The sequence below is a fragment of the Miniopterus natalensis genome, chromosome 4, assembly GCF_054644295.1.
Source record: "Miniopterus natalensis isolate mMinNat1 chromosome 4, mMinNat1.hap1, whole genome shotgun sequence".
Taxonomy (NCBI): Eukaryota; Metazoa; Chordata; class Mammalia; order Chiroptera; family Miniopteridae; genus Miniopterus; species Miniopterus natalensis.
This window is the reverse complement of record NC_142084.1, coordinates 58,793,337-58,819,855: the sequence shown is the minus strand read 5'-3', so window position 1 is coordinate 58,819,855 and position 26,519 is coordinate 58,793,337. Positions and strand designations below refer to the sequence as shown.

The 26,519-nt window shown below is 40.3% G+C and overlaps 1 protein-coding gene across 2 annotated transcripts in view; it reads left to right on the top strand.

Annotated features, from left to right (window-relative positions):
* The window catches only part of MSRA (methionine sulfoxide reductase A), a 350,861-nt gene that overhangs the window by 202,423 nt on the left and 121,919 nt on the right, over positions 1-26,519 (top strand). For both annotated transcript variants that reach the window (XM_087815975.1, XM_087815974.1), the window contains exon 4: positions 10,881-10,985. In XM_087815975.1, the coding sequence (XP_087672101.1) occupies positions 10,881-10,985 (105 nt within the window). The remainder of the gene's footprint in view (positions 1-10,880; positions 10,986-26,519) is intronic.

The following is a 26,519-nucleotide window of genomic DNA, read 5'->3' as shown; positions in this document are numbered from 1 at the left end:
CCAGAACCCTTCATCTGGCAAAGCTGAAACTCTGTCCCCATTAACAACAACTCCCAATCCCTCCCTCTCCCCAGACCTGGACAATAACCCTTCCCAATTTTATGTAGTGGTCTTGCCACACATATTTTGATAGTATTTTTTTAAAGTATGTCTTTCTTGATTTCAGAGAGAGGAAGGGAGAGGGGGAGAGAGGTAGAAACAACAGTGATTCGAGAGTCATTGATCGGCTGCCTCCTGCATGCCCCCTGCTGGGGATCAAGGCCGCAACCCGGGCATGTGCCCTGACTGGGAATTGAACCGGGATCTCCTGGATCCTAGGCTGATGCTCAATTGCTGAGTCATGCCGGCCAGGCTTGATAGTATTTTTAAACAACTTTCTTTTATTGAGTTTTTCTAAAGCATTCAACTTAATTCTTAATAGAAGCAAACTATTTCTTTTCTTTGGTAGGTATGTGATATTTAATTCCATTTTGTAATTACAATGTAAAGTCCAATGGGTCTAAACAGGCTTGGGAACAAACACAGCTAACTTGGTAACCATAGCCCTCAATTGGTGGGAGCAGAAGGTGCAGGTGCACCAGGTAGCGTCGTGGGTGTTGTGGTGTTGTGGGCATAGGGCACCTTGCTGCAGGTCAGTTCATCTGGGCCATCATGTCCAGCCTGTGGCTTCTCCTCTCTGCGCCATGTGCTTGTCATTTTCATCATCTGAAACACCCTGCTACTCAGCTCTGCATGTCTAAGTTGCACCTGTTTTCCAGTGTCAGTTCAGATGCACTTCCTCTATGAAACCTTCCCTGTTCTCTTTCCTTCCTTTACCTGCACCTCTGCAATGGCTCCTAACACTTTCTGTCTGTGGTGTTCGTCGAGTTCCCCAAGAGCAGGCTCTGTATCACATGTCTTTGGATTTCTTGTATCATCGGTTTAGTGCTGTGCATGTAGCCATGACTCAGGCTCACATTTATTGAACTACTGCCTTGCTGAGGTGGGCCAGAGAGAATGAGAAGAGGAATTAAGTATTGGAGCACTTTATAGTCAACAAAACCTGTGTGTGTGTGTGTGTGTGTAATACTTACAGTGTGTGTTTTTGGCATTTTTACTGTACCTACTTTGCAGATGAGGAAACACAGAGGTTAAGACTGAGATTCACAAAGGTTAAGTAATTTATCCAAATCAAATATTCTGACAGCACTGTCAATGTTCTTGGCTCAGTGTCTCAGCATTTCATTGTTGAAAGCATTTGGTTTTATTCCTCAGGGCATGTCTTTGGACTCCTAAATTAATTACTGGCTGTCACCAAAGATCTGCTAATCAAGGCTAAAAGATTCCCAGTATCAATCAGAATACAGCTGAATTTGGATCTATAGGCTGCCATAGGCAGCAGTCATTTAGTGGTTACCCTTAGCTCCAAGGTTTATGGGGGGAGAGCCTGGTGTTATGGGGTCAGTGACTGGGTTGGAGCCTTCACCCAAACCACTGTGCTCTGCCACCCAATGGGTGATCTTAATGGGGCAAATAATTTGACCTCATCAAGTCTTGGTTTTCTCATCTGTAAAAGGGATGTGATAATACATGGAGTCACTGTGAAGACATACTAGATAATGCATATGAAAGTACTTTGTGATCTGTAAAAATATTACACAAATTAAAATATTGTTGTCATCATCCTACACTTAAAGAGTACCATTCAACTTAAGGTACAAAAAGTCCAGAGCAGAGTTTGGGTTACATTAAGTCCCAAATTGGGACACTGGTGTCAGTTACCATAGGCCCCTTTGGGACATGCTCCCAAGCACATGATGTGCTTGGTCTTGGTCTCCTGCATGGATAAATTTTTGCTCAGGGCCTAATTTCCCTTCATAGGTTAAAATAACTACAGGAAAGGTATGTAGTGTAGGTAAATGCTTCTCATTTTTGTTTTGGATGCCTGGATGTCTGACAAGTGTGAAATTGTCATGAGGGAGGCTATGGTAGAGCTTAGTATTAAAAGCACTGGGGTCATCTCCTCTGAGTCTTCCCTGTGTGCTCCCCTAGAACTCTGAACATACCCCTCTCCTAGCAGTAATTGCTTTACCCTGTAAGTTTCCATTTACATGTTTCTTTGCTCTCCTGAACTATGAGCTCCTTTAGGCCAGGAACTGTCTTATTCATTGTTGTATTAGCTGCACTCAAAAGAGTGCCCAGAGCTCATGCCAGCTGCTCAAGGAGTACCTGTTGTATGAATCCCTCTGCTGGTGGCCGTGTTCTATTATGAGCCCCGTCCAGAAGTGAAAACGAGGCAGGAATTATTGTAAGCCATTTTGCCATTGTGATTGTACTGATGTATTAATTGAATTAATTTAGAACAGTGTTTCTCAACTTTTAAAAAATTAAAGCCACCCTAGGGAGACTTTTTAGTCATTTCTTTCCTCATTGTGTCCCCTGCCCCCATTAAAATTTAATATCACAGACCTACTATATGTTAGGTTATGTATGGTGGCCCTTTGGAGGGCCACACCATTTTGATATGTAAGATGATTTTGTCCCCCAAGAGTCAATTCCCCTTTGGAAGTGATATCACCCCATTGAAAATGCCTGAATTAGACTGTCTTTGTCTAACTTTATAGAATCAGCTGATATTTTAAGGGTTTCTATTAGATATTTACATAGTTGGTTATAAAGTTAAGATTAAGCCTCAGTTGCTCATCTTGTTGACATGCTTTCAAGATAAGGGTGATGGATTTACTTATTTATTTATTTTTGGACAAAATAACTGATGCTTTTGGTACCGAATAGATAGGCAAAGCCAGGACTTTTCCCAGGCCACCAATTGTATTTTGGCTTGGGAATCATTTATGCACAAATCTAAATGCTTGGTTCCTAGTTCCATTCTTCTCAAAAATATTTAAACTAAGCATGAAGTTATATTTATTGTTAATGAATTTAGACATCTAAATAAGTCAGAGCCACGATTTCTGGATGATCCTGCCAAATCATTCCTGTTTGGGGTATTTATAAATAATGTACCATGCAAATTGGGAGAATATGCTACTACCACTTACACTTAAAAGGCAACTGCAGTGTGGTTTGTGTGCCAGATGAATAGCAGTTATTATCTCTGGATGAGCTGAAGTGGCTTTCCTGGAGATTCTGTACAAGCAGCCACAGTGTTAGCAAAGAGGAGCGCCCATTGCGGTGCCTGCTCTCACCCATGTTATTAAGAGCTGCATGTAGTTTTTGAAGAATATGAAAAACATCTGACTTGGTTTTAAGACCCTTTCCACTATCATGATTCCAGGGATTCTCTAGCTATCTCTTCACTCTGATTTGGAACACATACACTTTTAGGAAAACCTGCCCTTGGCAGCTTACCAAAAAAAGCCATTTTTGCCTGGAGAGCAGTCTATATTGTCCTGTTTGTATTAACGGTTGAAAGCTTCTGGCTTTTCATAGCAAAGTTCCATTATGACACGGCCTGTCATTAGGAGTGTATGGATATAGAGAGGCTAGTACTGATGTCATAGATTGGATTACTGCCAGTAACTTCCCAGAGCCATCCCTCTTATGTCTGTTATTTTATGCTCTCCGCCACACTAGAAGGTTGATAGGGCAGATGTCCGTATCCCCATTTTGTGGGTGAGGAACTGGGGCTAGGAGAAGTGAAGCGGCTTATGTGGAAGATTATGCCCTCAACATAGCTCTTCCGACTCCGTCAGCGCCCTTATCTGGCCGTGGCGTTCTGTACCTTTGGCCTGCTCAGGAGTCACTGTGGAGCAAGTAGACCCCACGGCAGCCTGGACAAGGGAGGTAGCTTTGGCTCGGAAGGCGGGACTCTCGGCTGTTAGGGCATTCGGACAACGGCGTGGATGACTTCATGAAGTCGTGGGCATCCCACCACTTGAGATGGTCATCTGGGTATTGCAGTGGCATAAAACCACATGGCATTCGGCTGGATGACCTTTCGAGCACCTTATAGTCCTGAGACTTGGTTATAAAAACCTTGTCTGGTTTCTCTTCCATGGCACAGCTGCTTTCACCAGATGCCCGATTTCATGGCTTCCTTTCCCAACTTTGCATCCAAAGCACCCTTCAGGCTTTGTGAGGATAATATGCCCACCCCAGGTCTCCTGTATCAGAATTCAGTGTGGGTAGACTGGGAGGTGGGAGTATTTTTAAAATTTCACAAGTCATTCTAAGGCATAGGGTTGGGAACCACTCTTCTCGTGTTGCCCGCTGACAACAAGGTACAAGTGGGACTCATTTGGGACTTGGTGGTATAATTTAACAGCATCATGGAGTCCAGTTTCTCAGCATGCACTGCCTTTTTAAATTTAAATCGGGCCGCTTAATAAAACCGTATTTGATCTCTTGGCTACAAGGGCACTGTGGTTCTCTACTTGGCAGGTTAGTTGTGCTAATCTCTCAGCATGCCCGCCTAGCTCGTGGTGGCGTGGAGCTGGCCCTGGCCTAGGAGATAGGTGTTGACCAGCCCAGCCACATAGATCTTTTCATACACTTCATGCTCTGAAAGAAACAGCTCAAAGGGTGTGCAGGCAGCCTTTATAACCAGCAGGTTGGATACACAAACTAGTAAGCTGCTCATTCCTAGACTAGTTACCTACTAGTTAGCTTTGTAGCATGAAGAATTAATGGTTGCTGTTTATTGTTTCCTTGAGGAATTTTCCTGATCGAGTCCTAAGCTGTGTTCCTATCACTTGTCTGAGAGCATAATCTCGGAAGGATGTGTCCGTATTAAATATACGCCAGAGGATTATAAATTCCCCACCGCGTCTCCCATAGTGGACCAAAAAAATTAGAATTACGCTAACAGTATTTGTTCTACTTTTCAATCAATAGGATGCTCTTTAAAGCTACCTTTCTCTTTGGACACTTTAAGTGACTGATGAGACAAAAGAAAAAACGCCAAGATAAAATGACAGTATAGACACTCCTCAAATCCTATAATGAACTCCACAGGGCATCCAATTTTGATGTATTAGGACTTTTTTTTATAATGAGTACATTGTTGGAAATCACATTTTCTGTCTGCAGGAGCTGGAGATGAAACTGAGCTGACATCTTACCTCTTTGTAGTTAATTAGCAAGAGGAAAGTAGTGTTTTGAATCTTGTATGGGAAAGGGGCAGTATTAGTCATCCACCACTCTCCCTCTTCTCTTCAAACACCTGGATCTTTTGTGTGCTCTTTGATCTGGTTTAACGGTTTGGATGGGTCTTGTTGGCTGGGAAAGTTGAGGGGAGTTGAAGAATGGTTATTATTTAATGAAAAAATAACTATAGCTCACTTCTACCCGCCGTCTTGCCTGCAGGATCAATAAAATAGATCAGGTTTCTTCTCTTAAAGAGCATTTCCTTACCTGGACCCAGGCCACAGGCAGGACCCATGCTATGAGAGTCTTTTGTTATCACCATATTAACAGTTGTCACCACTGAATCCCCAGCACTTAGTGCAGTTGCTGGAACTTAGTAGGCATTCAGTAAATATTTATTAATTTATGAGTAGGTAAAAGTAGTGTTGACCCATACAGTGAAGTATTAAAGTTGCATTAACTGTATCCAATACCTTTCTCTGGGTAGTAACTGTGTCCACTTTAAGACATGTGGTGAGGTTTGCATAGAATTCAGTAGTTAGGAACAAAGAAGCAGAGCAGAGCATGTAAGTATGATTCCATTTAGGGGACCAGTCCCCAGGCAGGTGAGCTGTGCTGGGGTCAGCATGGCCACTTATTCAGGTGAAGGTTAGTAAGTGGTAGAAAAATCCACCACAAAGATTCCTCAGATCTGTAGGTGTTCATTAATGTCAGATCATGTGCCCAGTCCTACTGGGTGGCCACCTGCCTGCTCTCTCTTCTCTCCTCACCAGCCCTATGTAGCAAAAATGAATCATGCTAACCTGGAAGAGTTGAAGATAACATATCCCCCATGGGATGGAAAGCTATGACACAGGGCTTTAAAAATTGGCTAATTTATCTTGGGGATCTCTTTAAAAACACCTGGCTCTATGGATGACTTGGCTTCTCAAAAGCTCTAGACGATCTGCCCCCAGAGCACTCCCCTGTGTCTTTTCTGGGATGTTTTGTCTAGTAAGGATTGACTGCCCACACCCACCCCGCTGCATTCATTCACCTTCCTGTGTTGTCACCGGGTGAGGCGACACAGGGTGTGCCAGGGAGGATGCTCATCCTTTTCATTTTTCCCTTCAAGGTATTTTTGAACAACAATGGGAAAGCACTTATCATGCTGCTGTGACTTGTTAACAAGCACGTCTGCACATCACATCTATTATGCTGTTTGCACAAAGTTATGTGAAGAAACAGCTCAAAGTATTTTTAAGATACAGCCTTTTATCTCTGGAAGCACCAGAAAGCATTTGCAGATTGGTTTCGGGAATCTAATTAGCCTGTGCATTGGTGAGTTCCTGGAGGCGTGGACATTTCTGTAAGTGGTTTCTTGCCCCTTAATCCTTTTGATCATTTGCACTGTGTATTTTTACACAGGCCCTTGTACTTTGGAGAAATAAAATAAAGAAACTTAAAGGTGAGTTTGATGAAGGCTTCTCCACACTGTTTGTTAATGCAGGTGAATCTTGAATTTTAATGGTAATAGTGTCTTTTAAACAACCAAGATTTTTAAAACCTCTCCACAAATAATGTCAGTGCTCAGATTATGTCTGGAAGTCTTTTCTGGTGAGTGGAAATCTTTCCTGATCCCTTATTGCTGCCACAAAAGAAAAACCTAATCTTGGAAAACAGTCTTGAGGAGCCTGGATGTCAGTTACCCCACAGCTGTGACTTCTCACCTGGGCCACTGCCTGTGTTATAATTTCTGTCCCTTGATGACTTCCGGTGCCTATGTTCAGGAGTATGGCTCAGGGTCTTAGAATGAGCCCATTGAGATCGTGTTGGCTCTTCACTGGATCCTGTCACTTACTGGCTGTGTGACTTTGTGTGAGAAAGCTTGTAGAGAGGCCTTAATTTCAGGCCTTAATTTCCTCGCATGTAAAATGGGGACCACATCTCTCTTATTAAAGTGGTTGTGAGTGATATTTGTATGCCCATGTTCATAGCAGCGTTAGTCACCTTAGCCGAAAGGTGGGAGCATCCCAAGTGTCCATAGACAGGTGGATGGGTAAACCAAATGTGGTGTACACGTACAATAGAATATTATTTAGCCTTAAAAAAGGAAGGAAATTCTGACACATGGTTCTATATGGATGAACCTTGAGGGCATTATGCTAAGTGAAATAAGCCAGTCACGCACAAAAGTACTATATGGTTCCACTTATATGAAGTACCACGGGTAGTTGAATTCAAGAGATAGAAGTAGAATGGTGGCTGCCTGGGGCTGAGGGGAGGAAGGAAATGGGGAGTTCGTGTTTAACGGATACAGTTTCAATTTTGCAAGGTGAAAAAACGTTCTAGAGATGGAAGGTGGTGATGGTAGCACAACAACGTGAATGCACTTAGTTGTACACTTAAAGGTGGTTAAATGGTAAATTTTATGCTATATGTATTTTCCACAATAGAAAACATTTGTTGCAAGCATTAAAGAAGTGCCTACCATTTTATCAGCATTCAGTGAGTAGTAACAGCTTTTACTAGGGTTGGGACATTGTATGTTAATGGTTACATGACATTTCATCCTGTGGCTCTTCCCTAATTTGTTTCTCGTTTGTTTTTTGACTTACGGTTTACTTATATACTCCACCACTGTAATGATGATGGAGTGAATTTTCCGTGTGTGCCTATATCTTTTCCATTGTTTGGGGTTATAGCTTTGAGATCTATTTCCTGGATCATTTAGGGTAAATTAATCTTAATCTTTGTGGTTTTTTCAGTGTATACCAACAGGGTTTCACAAGGGTGGAGTGGTTTACACTTCACCAGCCAAGTCAGGGTGCCAGTTTACAGACTCCTCGTCAGCACTAGGTACACTTATAAGAGGCTTTACAAAATGTACTGAGTAAGAGATGGTATGTTAATGTTTCAGTATTTCCTTTTGTCACTAAAAATGGCAAGCAGTTTTAGTCATATTTGTGTTTTTGTCTTCCTATGTGTATTTACATCTTTTGCCTGTTTTCTAGTGTGGTTTCTATACCTTTCTTACCAAATATATTTGTCATGTTGGTAACATATTGTTGCCATTTTTAATATTCAGAGGGCTTTAATTCTTACTGTAGTTAAATCATTTCTTTAAACATTTCAGAATACAAAATAGTAATATTTTAAAGTAGATCAAAAGTGGTTTTACAACATGATTATTGTACTTAATATATATTCTTCCTATAATTTCCCCATTATTCTTTTCATATCTGTTAGCATAAAATCTGCCTAGATGCTTAACTGACATGACTATAGTAATTGAATTAAAATTATATAGGCTGACTAATTAATAATAAAATATAACCCAATATAAAATGGATATTACAAAAATTAGAGAAATAAGAAATTAAAATTATTAATAAACATGACTTTTTAACTCATTGAAAATAAAATGATTGGGCACTACATTCCAGCTACAATTTGGTAATGATCAAACTGGCCCTCAGATATGCTGCCAGTGGGGTGAGAAAACTGGCAGTTTGACATTAGGTATCAAGAAATTTAAAAATGTTTATATACATTGATTTCAAAATTCCACATATATAACTATGGCTTGAGGCAGCCCCAGAAATGTGAAAAAATATTTACATTCCTAGATAAAAACAGGATTCAATCTAAATGCCCAATGATGGGGAATGATTGAATAAGTAATAATAGTACAACCTTCTTTGGAGTATTATATAGTCACTATAAATAGTATTTTAAAAAAAATCAGTGACATGGGGAAATGCTTACAACATACTGGTAAGTGGATAAAGCATGATGTAGTGATTACACTGAAACAAATTGTATGTGGTGGTGGTGGTGTGTGTGTGTGTGTGTGTGTGTGTGCGCGCGTGCGTGTGTGCATGTGCATGCATATCTGGTTCATATCCAGAAAGAGATGAGTGAAAATTATTGATAGTACTTACCTTATATAGTAGGAGTATAGGTGATTTTTCTTTTTTTATACTTCCGCACACTTTCTAAGCTTCATATTGTTTGCAAATTATTGTTTCAACAATAAAAATAAATTTAAATATTAAAAAAGTTTAAAGATATTGAATAGATTTTCTTTCTTTTTCTGGATTCATGTTCACTTTGCTCTCTTTGTTTTGACGCATTAGACAGAAACCTGGACAAGAAATCAGAAGGTATTTTTTTAGGTTGCGGTCCAGGAATTCGCTAGCTATGTGACCTAGTGTAAATCTAACTCACACGTTTCTCAGTGTTTGCATTTGTAAAGTGAGGACTTCTGCCTTCCCTGCCCACTCCATAAGATGGTTGTGAGAATTAAGGGGAGACCACCAACATATGCGAAAACATGTTTACAAACTGAGGTGCAAGTTCAAGGGATTCCTGGAACCAGTGGGGTTTGATAATTTGTTAGGACTTACAGAACTCACTGAGAGCTGTTATTCTCATAGTTACAGTTTATTACAGGCAAAAGATATTGGTCAAATCAGCCTAAGTGAGAGACGCATAGGGCGGAGACTGGCAGGGTTCTAGTGCAGAACTTCAGTGTCCAGTCCTGTGCAGTCAAAGTGTTACTCTCCGTGTGTTACTTTCCTGGCATCCATCAGTGACAGTATGCAGAGTATTGCCAACCAGGAAGCTCGTGTAAGCCTTGGGGAGTTTTTATTGGGGCTTCATTACATAGGCATGATTGATTGGTTGCCGATGGAGTGGAACTCAGTCTCCAGGGCAGCTTATACTGTGTTACCCAAAGCCCCCACTCTCAGTCACATGGTTGGTCTTTTTGGCATAGCCAACCCTGACCTTTACACTGTTGGGTATAGCCAACCCTACCCTAAGGTGCAGTGTGGCCAGCCCCCATCTTGAGACTGTTGGTGTGGTCAGCCCCACCTTAAAGAAGGATACTCCTATCAGGTGCGACATAGGTTACCTTCCAGAGGCCAAGGCAAAGGCCAGATACCCTGTTAGGCAGGAAGTCTAAATTCTTTGCTACACATTAGACGATCAAAGAGAGCTGGAAAACAAAGTTAAATATGGACATGATGTTTGCCTGGAGGGGTCTATTATTTACTATGTCCTAACACTGTAAAATAAGGAAGCACATAAATTCCACAGGAATAAGTGGTACTGCAAATACCTGCTTCACGGATCCGCAGCGTGGAGCCCACCTTTGAGAATGGGCGCTGGTGCTGGGGACAGACAATTGCTACAGTCCTTGTTTATCACAGAGACAAATTAGGCTGAGAATGCACTTCCCACCCACTGGGTGTCTGAACCTGACCCTTGCCTCAGTGTTAACAGAGCAAATTGTTGCTCTGTTAACGCATCTATCTTACATGAACAAGTTCTAAGTGCATTTTACAGGTTCCTCTATCCAGCACCATCTCACTGGATTGCAGCCGAGCTTAGTGCATATACCGTGGGGTGGTGATAAAAATACACTAGCTCATTCCCCTTTGCAGAGTTTCACATCTCCAGCACTGTGTCGAAGGGGATCCATTGGGTTTCGTAAGGGCAAAATTAGAAAAATGAAAACTGGAGTGTGTTTTCCTGTGAAATTAAAAAAAAAAAAAAATTAGAGCACAATGGAAAAGTCATCATCCTCGGGAAGCTTGCTAGGTGACAACTGCTTGCTTTTAGGGAAAAGGAACCAGTGACAGAGACCTAGTGCAAAACCATCAGCTAAAATATAATTATGCTCCCACCCTTCCTTCAGAGGGAAGAATTTTAGCCGTGGTCCAGTGGGGTTTTTTTTTTTTTGAAACAAATAACTTGTCATAAATTGATGCTGTCAGTGAATTGCGGTTGTACATTCTGTTTCTTTCAAGGAAAAACTGGCCACGCAGAAGTCGTCCGAGTGGTGTACCAGCCGGAGCGCATCAGCTTCGAGGAGCTGCTCAAGGTCTTCTGGGAGAACCATGACCCGACCCAAGGTAGCCGAGCGAGCCAGTATTTAATTATCTTACTAATTACAGCTGGGATAATTAGTGTTTGCGCTGCATGGAAGAGATGAACCTTGAAATCACACAGGAGCTCGAGAATATGATTGCAGACATTTATTGACGGAGAAGGGGAGGGGCTGGGGCGGGAAAGGGTGCAGAATAAAGGCGCAGCCGCAGCCGGCGCCCCTCCCCCCCCAGCTGCCGGGTGGGAAAATTCCCACAGAGAGAGGCGCCAGACAATAGAGGTTCGTTCACCTTTATTATTGCATTATTCCTCCTTAATGCAGTCTTTTGTCTACAAAATTAAAGTGTCTTTCTAGCAGCTCCGAAGTTTTCTGATTTATGGTTCCTTTATTTCCCTGAATTTAGCCTTTCTCATCTTTTGACGTTATCAGGTGCTGTGTTTTTTTTTTTTTAATGTCTGTGTGTGATTAAAAAAGACCAAAAAAAAAGACCATAAGAACATAAAGGTAAAAGGCAGTATTCGGTGGATCCACAATGCTTGCATTATTTAAATATTTCATTTGTGGAATATTTAAATATTTCCTCTGTGGAATTTGTTATATGGAGATATTAACATATTTGGGCTATAAACAATGGTGGTCAGACATTCTATTTGAATGCACGCACAAGCAAAAATCCCATGTTGGCAAATATCATTGTATTATTCAATAATGGAGCAATTTCCAGATTTCATCCCCACAGCCTTACAAGCACTGCTTTGCCAATGTGATGATCTGATATTCTGAAGCTTATGAACTGAAAAGTCCTATATAATAGATGTGATTTTCAGAAACCCTGTTCATTTAGCAATCAGTCTGTTTAACAATAATATTTCCCTTTAGTGTCAGGTTCTTGTGTAGCGGGTATGCTGTGTTGGCTCTTTCCCAATGAACGGATGTGTTTTTCCAAGTGCTCGCTGTGCTTTGTGGTGGAACTTTAATATGATTTAACAGCACAGGTTGGTGGGTCCTGAATTCTAGTTCTGAGAACCTCCTAATGCCAATGTGATTTGCCAAAGGACAGAGGTCAGAGCTAAGACAAGAGTAGTAAAATGATAAATGAGCCAGGGTAAGGCAAGCCCAGGATCTAGGCAAATCCACCAGGGTGGGTGAAGGCCTAGGAAGGAGGCCAGGAGCAGGTTCTCCATAATAGTAAGGTTTGGTTTGACATGGCACAGGTGGGTGGGATGAGTCCTTGGTGGGAAAGCAATGGGGTAGGGGTCAGCAGCAGCAGAGGACTGGTAGGGCAAACATACTATAATCAGAATGTTCAGGTGTCACCCCAGTGTGAACTACCAGCCTCCTATCATATCATGTGAGATTGGCAGGCCTAATGCCTCAGACAGCCGTGGCTTCAGCAGAAAACTATGCCTGGTGAGCATCATAAAGGTGACTAGGAACTGCCATTCAGCCACTTGCCTCTCAAAGCCAAGGGTCAGAGCAGGAAGCTGAGAGCTCCAAAATTCTCAATGGAGACACATATCAGGAGCTCAGGTAAACCTGAAGTCATGTAGGAGACAGGCTCCCCACAGACTCCCAGGGTTGGGTATGTGCCCTTTGGCCAGGCCAACCAGAATGCCATGCTCTGATAGAATCACCGTATGCTTATCCCTGGTAAAATTTTGAAAAAGGTGAAGCATGTCATCCATTTTTCTCTCTTTACTTCCCTTAACTTCCTGCCCATTTTATTATATTTTTACCAGTATTCCTCAGTTAATTAGGTCACTAGTACTGGCCCCTGAATCTCAGGGGGAATTCTACTTTAAAACAGAACCTTAAAAGAACCTTTTGGCCTTCCATCCCACATATCAAATTTACCTCAACTGTGCCTTAGCCCTTTTTGAAATCCTTGGTTTACTATCTGTGCTAGGGCTGCAATAACAGAGTACCTAAGGCTGAGTGATTTTGAACAACAGGGACTTTTTTTCTCCCAGTTCTGGAAGCTGGAAGTCAGAGATGAAAATGATGGCAGGGTTGGCTTATAGATGACTGTCTTTTCCCTTTGTCTTCACATGGTTTTCTCTGTATATGTGCCTGTGTCCTAATCTCTTCTTATAACAGCACCACTCATAATGAATTAGGGACCATCCAAATGACCTCATTTAATCTTAATTTTTAAAGGCCCTGTCTCAAAATAGTGTTACATCCTGAGGTACTGGAGGTTTAGAGCTTCAAATTATGAATTGTGGGTAGTAGGGAAACACAATTTAGCTCATAAAACTAAAAGTACACCCTATTAGGTTGGTATACTGTTCTTCCAGGGGTATTTTTATTCTAACTGGAGATTCATAGACTAGAAAAGACTTTAGAGCTCCGCTGGTTAAACTTCAGCTTTAATTCTGTAAGCCAAAAGATGAAATTACTAATGATGAGGCTTAAGGACAATGGGATTTGATTGTTGAGTGACATATTTTTTACACTGATATTTGGACAAATTGCACACATGGGAGGAGAGTTTGTCTGCCTTTGCATATATTTTTTCCTGTTTAGAATAGTGCTTGATGCAATATACAATATACACAGTCACATATAGTAAATCACAGTGTATATGATCTTCCCACATTATTATTAGAAGTACTCTTTTTGGGTAGTTCACTGTAATGGGCCATGGTAATAATCTTTATCTGCCTTGCAAGGTTTCCCATGACTCTTCTGGGAAAAGGGCCAAATGAGTGGTCACATGACCCAAGCCTGCCCAGTCACAGTATCTTTTCCTGTTGTCAAACATGTTTGATCCAAGGAACAGGCGTGTGACCCAAGCAGGGCCAATTAGAGTCTTTACCTGAGATTTTGTATGAGAGAAAAAAGTGTTCTCACTTTGCTGGGGATGCCAAGGTGATGTGCCCTGTATGTGGAAAGAGTCTGTCCACAGGAAATGAGAGACTGAGAGATGAGAGTTGGGAAGAGAGAAACTTCAGGAGACTCTGGGACCTTGAGATGTCTTGTTCCTACAGCTCTGCTTTCAGTTATGAAAGCTCTCCTTGTAGCATTCCAAGCAATGAGAGCTACTTTCCTTTTTCTAAACTTAAGCCAGTTCGCTAGGTTTGTATTACTCGCAATAACAAAAATCCTGAATAATCCCCTTATTCAGCTTGATCATTGTGCTTCACTGTATTCAGTAACTGTTAGCCATGTTCATTTGGCTTTACAAATCAGAGGTCTAAAGCCATTTGGTTAATAGTTTATCACTGACTGAGACATGGACTGGAGGACACTAAAAAATTGTTTCTTCAAGATGGGTTGGTGGTGTGATTAAAGGGTTCCTTGATAATTCAGAATTCAGAATTGGGTTTAAGATTTGGGATCGATGGCCTGAGGACATATCAAACCCATACCCCCACTCAGTATTTCTAAATTACTTTGAAAGACATTCATTAACAACATGTATTTTGTTTCTACTCTGTTAGCCAGGTACTGTGTTAGGTGGTGTTAAATCACTAAGTGGTCTGGAATAAGCACCAGTATCTAGTCTCTTGGTTAATGCACAGGGAAAATATATTTCTATAGGAAGAAAATTGTTTAATACCAATATACTGAGATCAAATGAGCATTCAGATAAATGTACATAAGACCACAGACCAAATATTAACCTGAAATCATTAAACAAGCATATGTTAAAACTGGCCCAGCTGGTGTTGCTCAGTGGTTGACTGTTGACCCATGAACCTGGAGGTCACAGTTCGATTTCTGGTCAGGGCACATCCCCGGGTTGCAGACTTGATCCCCAGCAAGGGGCATGCAGGATCCAGCAATTGATAATCCTCTTTCATCATTGATGCTTCTATCTCTCCCTCTCCCTTCCTCTCTCTGAAATCAATAAAAACATAAAAAATAAGAATAAAAACAACAACAAAAAACTGGAAATTAAAAGCAAAAAAACCCCTATAATTTCTGAAGAACCCTGGTATCAGTGGATTGACTACTCCCTATTCTAGGGAGCCCTGAAGTTCTAAAACATGTTGTCACCTGTCATTTTTTTGAGGTAAGAATTTGAAGCTCACTCCCTGAATGATGGGCACTCAGCAGGAGATAGCAGGGCTCCACGTAAACTTGGCCACCTGACCACAGCTTTTCAATTCTCTACTTGAAGTCACATGATGACTCTTGTCATGTTTCTCAGTGAAAAGTGGACCAGAAAAAAAGGCATCCAATTAAGCAAATGAGGAAAACAGAAGCATGTAAGACTGATTGCTCTTACTCAGAAAATGGGCATTTCAGAGGACAGCAAGCAGCACGTTGGATTTGGTGAAGACTCCGGTCTGTGAAGCAATAGCCCATGCTGGGTTCTTTTTCCGAAACAAGCGGGATTCCTAAACTGCTTGAGGAATGCTCTTGCCTATCCCTGAATTGCCTGAATCAGAAAGACAAAACTGGAGTAAAAGTGGAGAAGGCATTGACCTTTGATGTGAAGGTATGCCCAGGAAACACATGATTCTCCACAAAAATATGACTCAAGAGAAATGGATTTTAATTAGCATTTTGAAAGACTTGAGTGCCTTGTTTATAAAATCATTAGGGATTTGAAGGAGCCACTTAAATTTTTTAGTTATAATTTACTTCATTTTGTGGGGAAAACGGTCTTCCTGAATATTTGCAGATGTGGGATTCTTGCTAATGTCAAGTGTCTACTGTAGAAGAAACAGCAGGAATTTGAGCTTACTTAAAGTCTGCTTTATTAAATCAGATATTCCTGGCATAGACTAGACAAAGAATATCCTGCACGACCTTCGCTGCTTCAAGGTGCGGAAGGCTCTCACGGGTCTGTCCTGGTGGCAAGGAGGAAGTCCCCACATCTCCCCTTTCTAAGGGAGCCAAGCCTGGAAGAGAGCTGTTAGAAAGTGTAGGCTCTTAAAGATATGGGTGGGCAGAGACCTGCTATTCACAGCCAGTGTGCAATGAGTCCCGAGAGAGTACCCCTCAGTGGATTAGTGTCATGTGAAGTAACAGACCTAGTAGCATCGTTATACATTTGGCCAGTGAATGGGATAGTCTTTTCTTTAATTTGCCAATTATCACAAAACCTGTACTTTTGCCGAAGCATGCAGATGGCACTGTTTAAGCTAATTTGTCCTATTCTGTATGTCTTTCTTATTTGTGGGAGAAATCAAGTTCTTCCAGGTTTCTAAGAATAGACTGGAGCATGCCTATTCCTGACCATGTGGCCTCCAAACTCCACCCATCTCCAGGCAGCATGACAGAGCCTGAGATTTATATTTGGGTTCTGGCCCCAGCTGGACCTCTTTCCAATCTTGCAACCTTGGCCAAGGCACTTACTCATTCTGAACCTCTGTCTTCTCGGTTAAGACAAAGGCCTAGTAATGTCTATATAGCTTACTTCATGGGCTATATTGAAATAATGTGAAAATAGCTTGAAAATGGTTAAGTACCATGCAAGTGACAGGCATTGGTATGTTCTTCTCAATACAGTACAAAATCACCAGGTTTATTTATCTTTATATCCACGTTGCCCTGATTTCTGTGGACATATATTTACCCTCCGTCAACCAACATGTGAGAGTTCTTCCCATAGAGTTTCTTTTGTATTTTCTGTTAATTGGAAAGGTTTCAGCATTGTTTATGTTGTCACTCTGTGATGAAACTGCTACTGGTAGTCATGGTGAGGCTGGTGGACAGGAGGCTCCTTAAGTATGCTGCTGACACAACCATCAGAACCAGTTCAGACCTGAGCTTCCCGTGCTTGGTCTGCATCCTTCCACTTAGCACGCTCTGTGCATGAATGACAGTTTCAGCCCTCCTGTGCCTGCAGGAGGGTCCAGGGCGCAGGCTGTGTACCGTGGGCCAAGCCACAAGTACACAGGTACATAATGTAGCGACTTCAGCTTGGTCTCACTTCATCCTACAAATCTGACTTCTCAATTCCAACCCCCTCGGTCATGGGGGAAATGATCACAACATTTATTAAGCACCTCTTGTGGCCCAGTCTTAGTATTCATCCCTTATGTTTAGCCTTCTGTTTCATCCTTACTGTAACCTCGCAAAATGGGGTTCATTGTCTTCATTTAATAGAAGAGAAGAAATGAATTTTCAAAAGACCAAAAGAGGTTCCAAAAAGGTTCCAAATGACTTACTTCATGTTGATGGCAATATTTGGACCTAGCCCTGTCTAAAGCCCAAGTCTGTTTTCTTTCCCCTACTCCAGAGTGGTTCAAGCTGCCTAAGAGAACCTCTTCTAAGGATGAATGTTTTCATGGATCTCCCTGTGAGATAGTTGGGCCCTTAGTATCTTTTTTAAAGCAAATGTATTAAAATACTATGAAGTTAATCACACTTTAAACTGAATGCCTATTTTATTAATCAATACAATGTCACATACCTCTGGAAAATGGAAATTCTTACACATGTATTGTGTTCTACAGCCTCTAGGCCTTACCTGCTGTGCAGTTGGATTTTGGACCTGTTGTCGTAGCTCCAGGCCTTCCCAGGGGACTGTGGCCACAGGTGGGGGACTGTGCCAGTGCATCCCTGAAGGAACACTGGACTTTCTCTAGAGGCCTTCTGCCTGAGACTACTCATTGAACCCATATCCATTTCCCTGCTTCTGTGGTATTGGAATTTTTACTGGATATGCATCTACCAATAACAACTAAATTTCCCAGAATCCTTATGGCTAAGTATGATATAATAGCCACTGGACTTGTCCTGCCTGTGTGAGAGCCAAGGCACCAGCTCCTATTTATTTGCCTTGTTCCTTTTTGAACCCCAGTATTTATCCACTTTTTTTCTCTGTTATTTCCCCTCAGCAGATGTTCTCAATACACCTGATCATCCTATATGTGGTTTATCCCCTTTATCCTCAGTCGGCTCCTCAGTACCTCTTTCCCTCTCATGCCCCCCTCCCCTCCCACAGCGAGCTCCCAGTTGTCCTCTGAAAGCTTTGTCTGGCTTGCCCAGTGGGCCACACTATCTATGGTGTTAGGCCTCATGGGGCCCCAGGACCACACACATGGCCTGCTGCCTTAGCCCTTGGGTCTGTGAGTAGGCAATTAATGTGGCTTCTCAGCCCATGGTTGGAACTAGAGACCCCCTAGGACCCTTCTCCATTCAGTGCCCTTTGATCCCACCCCCCCTCCCCACTCCCCATGTAGCATTGCTTTAGGTGGGTTGTTCTCACTGGGTCCCCAGAGATTCAGGGGTGGGTTGGTCCATTCATCTTGAGCAGGTTTGTTTCATAACCTCTTTCCATGTGCACAGGGGAGAAGTGCACCCCCCACCCCCACCCCCATCCTGTTGTCTACTGGGAAACATTAATTGGAGAGAGAAAAATCCTATCTTCCTTCTGTTTCTCATCAAGTTGGTAATTAAGAGTGGTATTCATGTATTTGAACTTGCCAAATTAATATCTGAACTTTGTTGTGCTGACCCGTTTAAGTTAGTTTTTTAGATAAGTCACCAGTTTTGAAGGACTATCTTTTTTTTAGACCATGTACAAGGAATCTATCATCTGCAAATAATTAGACAGTAGAAATTATATTGTATTGCTAATGAGCAGATGTGCATACTTATAATGGAGGAACAGCTGCACACATGTAAAATGCAAAAACGACCCAAACCCTGCATTATGAATTCTGAAAGGGACTCCATTCTTTTAAGAATTTCAGAAACAGAAAAAAATGAAGCAAAGAATTTAACCGATATTTTTCTTTATTAATTGTTCTTTGAGTTGCACTTTTCCTTGCATAATATTATCATACATGTACATAGTATCTTTGCTATTTGCAAATGTGCTATTTGCGCTTTCAAATCCCTCTCATATAATACTATAGAGCTTATATTTAACATTTTTCCTTTGCATTTCTAGTGCTGTAAGGGTTTAAGGGTTTGGTGCCTCCAAACTGAATAAAAGCACCCCCTACTATGTGTTTTCTCTGGGCTGGGCATGGTGCTAGGTGCTTACATCCATGCAGTCCTATTTGATCCTTAAAGTAACCTGTGAGTAGGTGGTTTTAGACCCATTTTACAGATGAACAAAGAGGCCCAGAGAGGTGAAGTGATTTGCCATGAGCCAGTTAGTACTTATGGGACAGAACTGGAATTTGAACCTTAGGGCACAGTTCCAAACCTTGTGGTCTTTCCATCTGTGGTACATGATCCCGAATTGTTACATGATGTGATTAGCCAACCAATAACACAACAGCCCGTGACTGGAAATAATCGCACATTATCCAGTAAAGAGTTTCTGTTCTCATAAGCTCCTTATACTCCTGCGAAAGATTTTCAAGATGAAGTTCAAATAGGCTTTTGAAAACTTTCAGCCAGGAAGAATTCCACACATTTTAGATAGGAATGGTTAGGTTGTTTAAAATTGGAATGAATTGCTGAAATGATATAAAATCAATAAAAAAGAAATGAAGTCAGAAGAATTACATCACTTCACATAAAATAGTACTAAATTAGAGCAAAATCAGAGCTGATGCATCAGCAGGAGCTAGAACTTCCAGGTGCCGGAAATGGCAAGCTGGGTGATCCAGATGAACTTTCTCATCAAAAGCAAGTGAAAATATTGGACACAATATAAAAACACATTAAATGTGTCACATCAAAGAGCTCACAAAATAATTAGGAATTACCAGGTAAAATTTTCCAGACAGGTAAGCAGAGGACTAAAACACCGTTGTTGTAGGGAATTTGTAAATCTCAGAAAACTTGGATTTGGGGGCCCTTATTTAGGGTATAGAGTGTGACCTACACAATTAAAGCACTTGACCTCTGGATATATATTAAACACTACCCTATGCCTTCTTTTTTTTTTTAATCCTCACCCAAAGACATGTCCCTATTGATTTTAGAGGCTCTCTCTCTAAAATCAGAGAGAGAGAGAGATATTGATGTAAGAGAGAAACATCCATCAGCTGCCTCCCATATGCTCCCCAATCAGGGTTGAACCCAAAACCTAGATGTGTGCCCTTACTGAGGATCAAACCTGCAACCCTCGTGGTGCACTGGATGACGCTCCAACCAGCTGAGCCACCCGGCCAGGCAACCCTATACGTTCTTAATCACACGTGGAACATACACTAGGCCATGATGTCTCGGTACACTGCAAAAGGACTAAAATCATAGAGGTTATGTATCTCTTACCAGAATGCAATTATGCTAATATTGCATATAGTATCATTGCTATTTGCAAATGTGCTATTTGCACTTTAAAATCCCTCTCTCATATAATACTATAGAGCTTATATTTAACATTTTTCCTTTGCCTTCCTGGTGCTATAAGGGTTTAAGGGTTTGGTGCCACACACATCTCCAATTATGTGTAATAGTGCAATTATGCTGGCAAAAACATGTCGAAAACCTCTTATGCTAGAAAATAAAAAAGTTTCTAAATATCTTATAGATCAAAGATGAGTCAGTATGGAAATTAGAAAATATTTTGAACTGACTGGTAATGAAAATATGATACATCAGTACTTACAGGGCATAACTAAATCAGTTCGTAGCAGGAAATATAGAGCCTTAAATTTATACATAAGAAGAGGAGAAAGACTGAGCTAAGCATCTATCTAAAGAACGTAGGAATAAAAAACAAAATAAACCAAACAATGAAGAAGAAACAATAATGAGAGCAGAAGTAAGTGGAAGAGAAAGTGGATGTGTGGTAGAGAGGACCAATGAAGCCAAAAGTTGATATTTCAAAATAGTTAATAAAATTGATAAAATTTTGGTACATTGATCAAGGAAAAAATGAGAAGGCACAAATAACCAATATCAGGAATAAAAAAATTGGATATCACTACATATAGGCCACTTTATGTCAGCTTTAATAAACTTGAAAAGTTAGATGAATTCTTTAAAAATAGGACTTTAATGAAACTAGATAGGCCTATAATCAACAGAAATTGAATCAATATTTAAAAAGCTTCTCATAAAAACCCCCCACTAAGTTCTGATGGCTTCATCAGTGAGTTCTACCAACATTTAAGGAAGAAATAATTGCAGTCTTCCACAAACTCTTCCAGAGATTAAAGAAAGATGCAATTCATCTTATGATTCTTTTTTTTTTTTTAGAGAGAGAAACATCAGTGTGAAAGAGAAATATCTATCAGCTGCCTCCCCCATGCACCCCTACTGGGGATTGAACTCATAACTTGGGTATGTACTCTGAGTGGGAAACAAACCTGCCACCTTTTGGTGTATGGGGCGATGCTCCAACGAACTGAGCCACACTGGCCAGGGCTTATCTTATGATTCTTACGTAATCTTGATACTAAAACCTGATGATGTAAGAAAAGAAAATTATAGTTCAATTTTACTCATGAACATATATGCAGAAATATTAAGCAAAAGTATTAGCTGAATTTAGTAATTAGCTGAATTTAGAACTGAATTTAGTAATATATGGTCAGTATAATACATCATGACCAATGTAGGTTCCTCTAATGAATGTTACTTGGTTTAGTATTTTAATGTCAACCAATATAATTTATCCCATTAGCAGATTAAAAGAAAAAACCTATATGATTATCAAAATAGGTACAGAAAATGTATTTAATCCAATTATGTATTCAAAAGTGATTTTAAAATATAAAAGATGACTTACTTAATCAGATAAACAGTATATACAAAATCCTACAGCAATCATCATACTTATCAATGAAACACTGAGAAACTCTAAGGATGCCATTACAACTGCTAATCAGCATTGTACTGTGGTTCCTGGCTCATGCAGTGAGTCAAGGAAAGAAAGGAAAGAAACAAAATGTGTAATGATTGAAAAGTATAGTATATACCTGTTTACCTTCACTTACCTGGGCAACATTTTCTATCCTTCCGTGTAGTGGCCACATGGCTGAATTCTGGCCAATGGGATGTGAGCATAAATGACATATGATACCTACAGGTCTGGCCCATAAGTACCTCCTGCACGATCTTTGAGCTTCTCTCTTCATCTATCTTCCAACTAAATGTGGATGCCAGGGCAAACCTTTGAAGTAACATCTTGAAGATAGTTAAGCTTCCATTAGCCTAGGCCTTTGAAGAGTTCGTGAAACAGAACCATTTCCAACTCCTTTTTTACAATTTGGATTTTGCATGATCGAGAAATAAACTAGTAACTTAAGCCATTGGAATTTCAGAGTTTGTTTATTTGTCAGGAACTGGTACCTTAAATAGAGTGCTACCAAAAACTCTAACTTAGTGGTTGGGCAACTGGAAGATCCAATATTGGGTCTTGCTTGTGGTTTGTAAAGATGCCAGTTGTCTCAAAATTGTTTTATAAATTCAGTGCAAACCCAAATGAATAAATGAACAGTTCCTGAATCTCAAAGGTTTTGGTTATTGTTGGGTTTTTTTGGTGTGGATCTTCAAAGCTGATTCTTACATTTATATGGAAATGCAAAAGTTCAAGAAAGGCAGATATTCTTGCCTAAGAACAAGAGAATGAAGGACTTATTCTTCTAGATATCAAGATTTATTATAAAGGAACAGTTTTTAAAACAGTGTGAATTTGATTTAGGGACAAATAACTAGACCAGTGAAGTAGAGGAGAAAATCCAGAAACAGATCCACATATATGACAGATGGCACACTTGTATCTCAGTGACCTGGGGAAAGAATGAGTTTTTAATAAATAGTGATAAAATGATTTGGATTTTCACATGGGGAAACATTCAATTGGATTTCTACCTCATACCACACATAAAAGCCAATTCCAAGTACATTAAAGACCTAAGTGTGAAAGCAAAACTCCAAAACTCTAAGTAGATAATATCATTATGACTTTGGGTTTGAGACACATTTTTTAAGCAAGACATAAAAAGCATTACCTATAAGGGGAAAAAAATTCAGTAAACTATATTAAACTATATTTAAACTATATTAAAATCATACCTTGGTTCATAAAAAAACATAAAATATAAGATGGAGAGGTTATATTTTATGAGATTAATATCCAGGGTACATACAAATAGATTTAAAAATATCTTCAACAGATTAAAAAAAAAAAGACCACTGAATAGAAAAATGGCAAAGGACTTGAACAGTGGTGAGAAAACATGTGAAATCATAGTCAGTGTCATTATCAATCAGGGAAATGCAAATTAAGTTCAGGTGAGATTCTATTTCATACCAAGCATACTGGCAAAAAGTAAGATCAGGCTTGAATGCATTGGAAAGCATTTAGAGCTCTAGGAACTCATGTGTTGATGCATTTACTCTGGAAAATGGTTCAGCATTCAGTTAAGTTGAAGACATGCAAATTCCATAAGCCAACAATTCAATCTCTAGGTTTAACAGAATACATATCAAAAATGTTCTTAGCAGCCCCAAGCTGGTAATATTCATCAGCAGTAGAATGGATAAATCAGTTGTGGTCTATTTATACAATGAGGTAATATGAGACAATGAAAATGAAGAAAATAAAAGGATCTCATGAATGTATGTGAAATATTAAAACTACAGTATAATTTTTATTTATATAAAATTCAAAAACAGTTAAAACTAAACTATGTTTTTTCCTGGGTGTGCCTAATGCAGCAAAGAAATTATTGTCACAAAAATCAGGCATGGTTGTAACAGGAGGGAGGGGAGGATACTGTTATCATAAGGTGTTTCCTTTTAGAAGATATCCACATAATATATTTCATATTTTACTACATGGAGGGCTTTCAAAGGTACTGGCAATGCATTATTTCTTGACATGAGTGATGGTTATATGTATTCACTTTATGATAAATAATGTTATATGTTGGAACATTTATAATATACTAATGTGAACACTTTAATAAACTGTAGTTTGTTTTATGTAGTATGTTTATGTAGCTTTCAGTAATCAGATATAGAAATTACAAAGGTTAATATGATGATTGCTATTCCAGCTAATCATATGAACAACGTTCGTGATGGAGGACTAGCTTTGTGAATGTGTGTGCACATATGTGCTTGGTACTGATTCAGATGTAAACATCTGATAAAGATCATTTACATGCCTAACATTCAGTAGTGGAGCACTCTGGCTGACTCATTGCCACAGAACTTTAAGATTTGGATAAGAAATGGTGACGTAGAAATTTTACTATTTTGAACGTTTTTAATACATTTTCTGATAATTTGAACATTTCAAAACTCATTATTTGGTCAGATTTGTAAGTTCGTAGCATAAATGGATGTGGAGTCTCAGACATCCTAGGAAAGATGTAATAATAAAATATTTCCTTTGGCTAGCCATAAATAGAATTTTTCTTTTATAGAAGCAAAATCTATACTAAGATAACCTTTTACCTTTTAGGAATGTCACCATGTCTTTTCAAATTATTTATGATTTTAAAAGTAATGTTTTCTCATTACTGAAAATCAGACTTTCCTTTTAGGTATAGAGTTAATATTTGGTGTCTCTGTTATATAGCGACATCCTTTTATCTTTCTTGAGGTGCATTACATTAAAAAATAGAAAGAACATTGTGAGAATGTTGGGCAACACAGAGTGTTTCCTTTAGGAAGATATCCACATAATATATTTCATATTTTACTACATTCTACTTCACCCCCCCCTTAAATGATGTATTGTTTACAAATTGGGATACTAATGGTTAAGAGCATGGACTTTGGAGTTAGCTAGTTCCAGATCCAGCACTGGCTTTGGGAAGATATTCAACTTCTCTCTGAGTCTTATCTTCAAAAAATGGGTTTAAAAATAATACTCCATGTAGCTGAAGAACTGGATGAGTAACGTAATAGACTACAGTGGCACATAATGTAAGGGCTTTAGAATCATTAGCTATTCTGTTGATCACCTGAATGAAACAGTAATTACATTTATAGGTAAGGTATGTTTGGTTTAATAGGCACATGTATGTGTGTTATTGTAACTAACTGGGAAAACTAAGTATTATTTGTAATGTTGAGACATGAAAAGTGAGAAGGGCCAGTTAGTTTTCCTTAACTGGTATGGCTTACAGTCTTCCTAGGCGGAGGTTGAAATGGGCCAGTGGAGGTCTATTAAATCTGGACTGGCCAGTTTCATAGTGGACGATTCACAGTGTTTATCCACCCTAGTTTCCCTCCCGAGTGTTATTTTCACACTCCATAGGGAGAAAGGAGGTAGTCGAAGAAGCAGATAACATATATACATATATATCCCTCCCTCCCTCCCTCCCTCCCTCCCTCCCTTCCTTCCTTCCTTCCTTCCTTGAAACAAGGGCTACCCATCTGTTTGCTTAGTATTTTAAATTTAAAATGAGATGTCAGTTAAAACCGACAGGATTAATTTTTCAGTCAGGTAAAGTGATACCCTTCTATATTAATAAGGTTTGTCTCAAACACCTGACTTAAAGGCCAGGTGTGTCAGGAAGGGCCATGTGGGCGATTCTGAGAAGTGCTGTCTGTCACTGTGAGGGATGCAGGCTCATCTACCTACTGGAGGATGTCAGTGACCCGTGATGTTTTTCCCACAGAGGCCCTATTTCCAGCAGAAGGCAGGAGGCCCTCCTTGAATCGGCACTTGCGTAAGCTGTACCCCGAATGCCAGTCATCGTGGTGGTCCCTGTGCCACTGCAGCGCACAGGTGGCCCTGGGCCATCTCTGTGGAGGCAGGGTCACTTTAAGAAGCAGGGAGTAGAGGGACTAACTCTACCTGCTTAGAATGTTTGAAATTCTGAGCCATTCATTGGTTGTTTCATTTTCATGTGGAGAAGCAAGTGGGCGTGTTCAGAATCTAGTAAACAGAGTTAGAGCAGCTGAGCCTCTCCTTATGCTCACCTCACAAAGAGAATCGGGTAATAAAATGTAGACATACTTCCCGAGGGGGCCAGTACAGAATGTCGGCCAGTGGTCTTCATCTGAGGACGAAGTCGCTCAGGTTGTATGGATGCCATATGCTGACCACAGGAAGTTTGATCTCTTAATTTATAGCAGTTTAATAAACTTGTCTAATAACACTTTAATAAACATATCTAATAATAGTTTACCCGGAAACCTAAACAACAAAAGTGACGGAATGTAAGGAACAGTGTAGCAGAAGAGGCGGCAGCAGGCGGCTTGAGTGAGAGCAAAATTAGTTTAATAGCTGGAAGGGTTAGGTTAGTGTCCCTGGACACAGAGCCTGAGGCAGGGATTCAGCACCTGCGGCTTAGTGAAGAAAAAGAAAAGATTCTCTGAGTAAGAGGGAAATAGGGTAGGAAAGGGGAAGAAGCTGAGCGAGGACGTGGCCGAGGTTGTCTGGCCTTGGCCTGCTCCCCAGTGGGGCCGGGAGTTCTGGAGATGTGGCCATGTGACTGTGTTCTGGCCAGTGAGACATGAGTGGGCTTCTGGGCTCTTTAAAGATAGAGGAAGTGGGAGGAAGTGTCCTTCTATTTTCCCTTCTAGTCTGCACCATGGATGTGATGTCTTTAGTACCAGAGACATCTTAAGCCCCTGAGAATGAGAGCCATGTGCTGAGGATATTTAAGTAGAAAAGAAATCTGAGCCCCTGTGACCATGAAGCCACCCTGCCAGCCCTAGACCACCTATCTCAACAGCTTTCACTTAAAGTGAAAAAGGAATATAATTCTGTCTTGTTTCAGTCGCC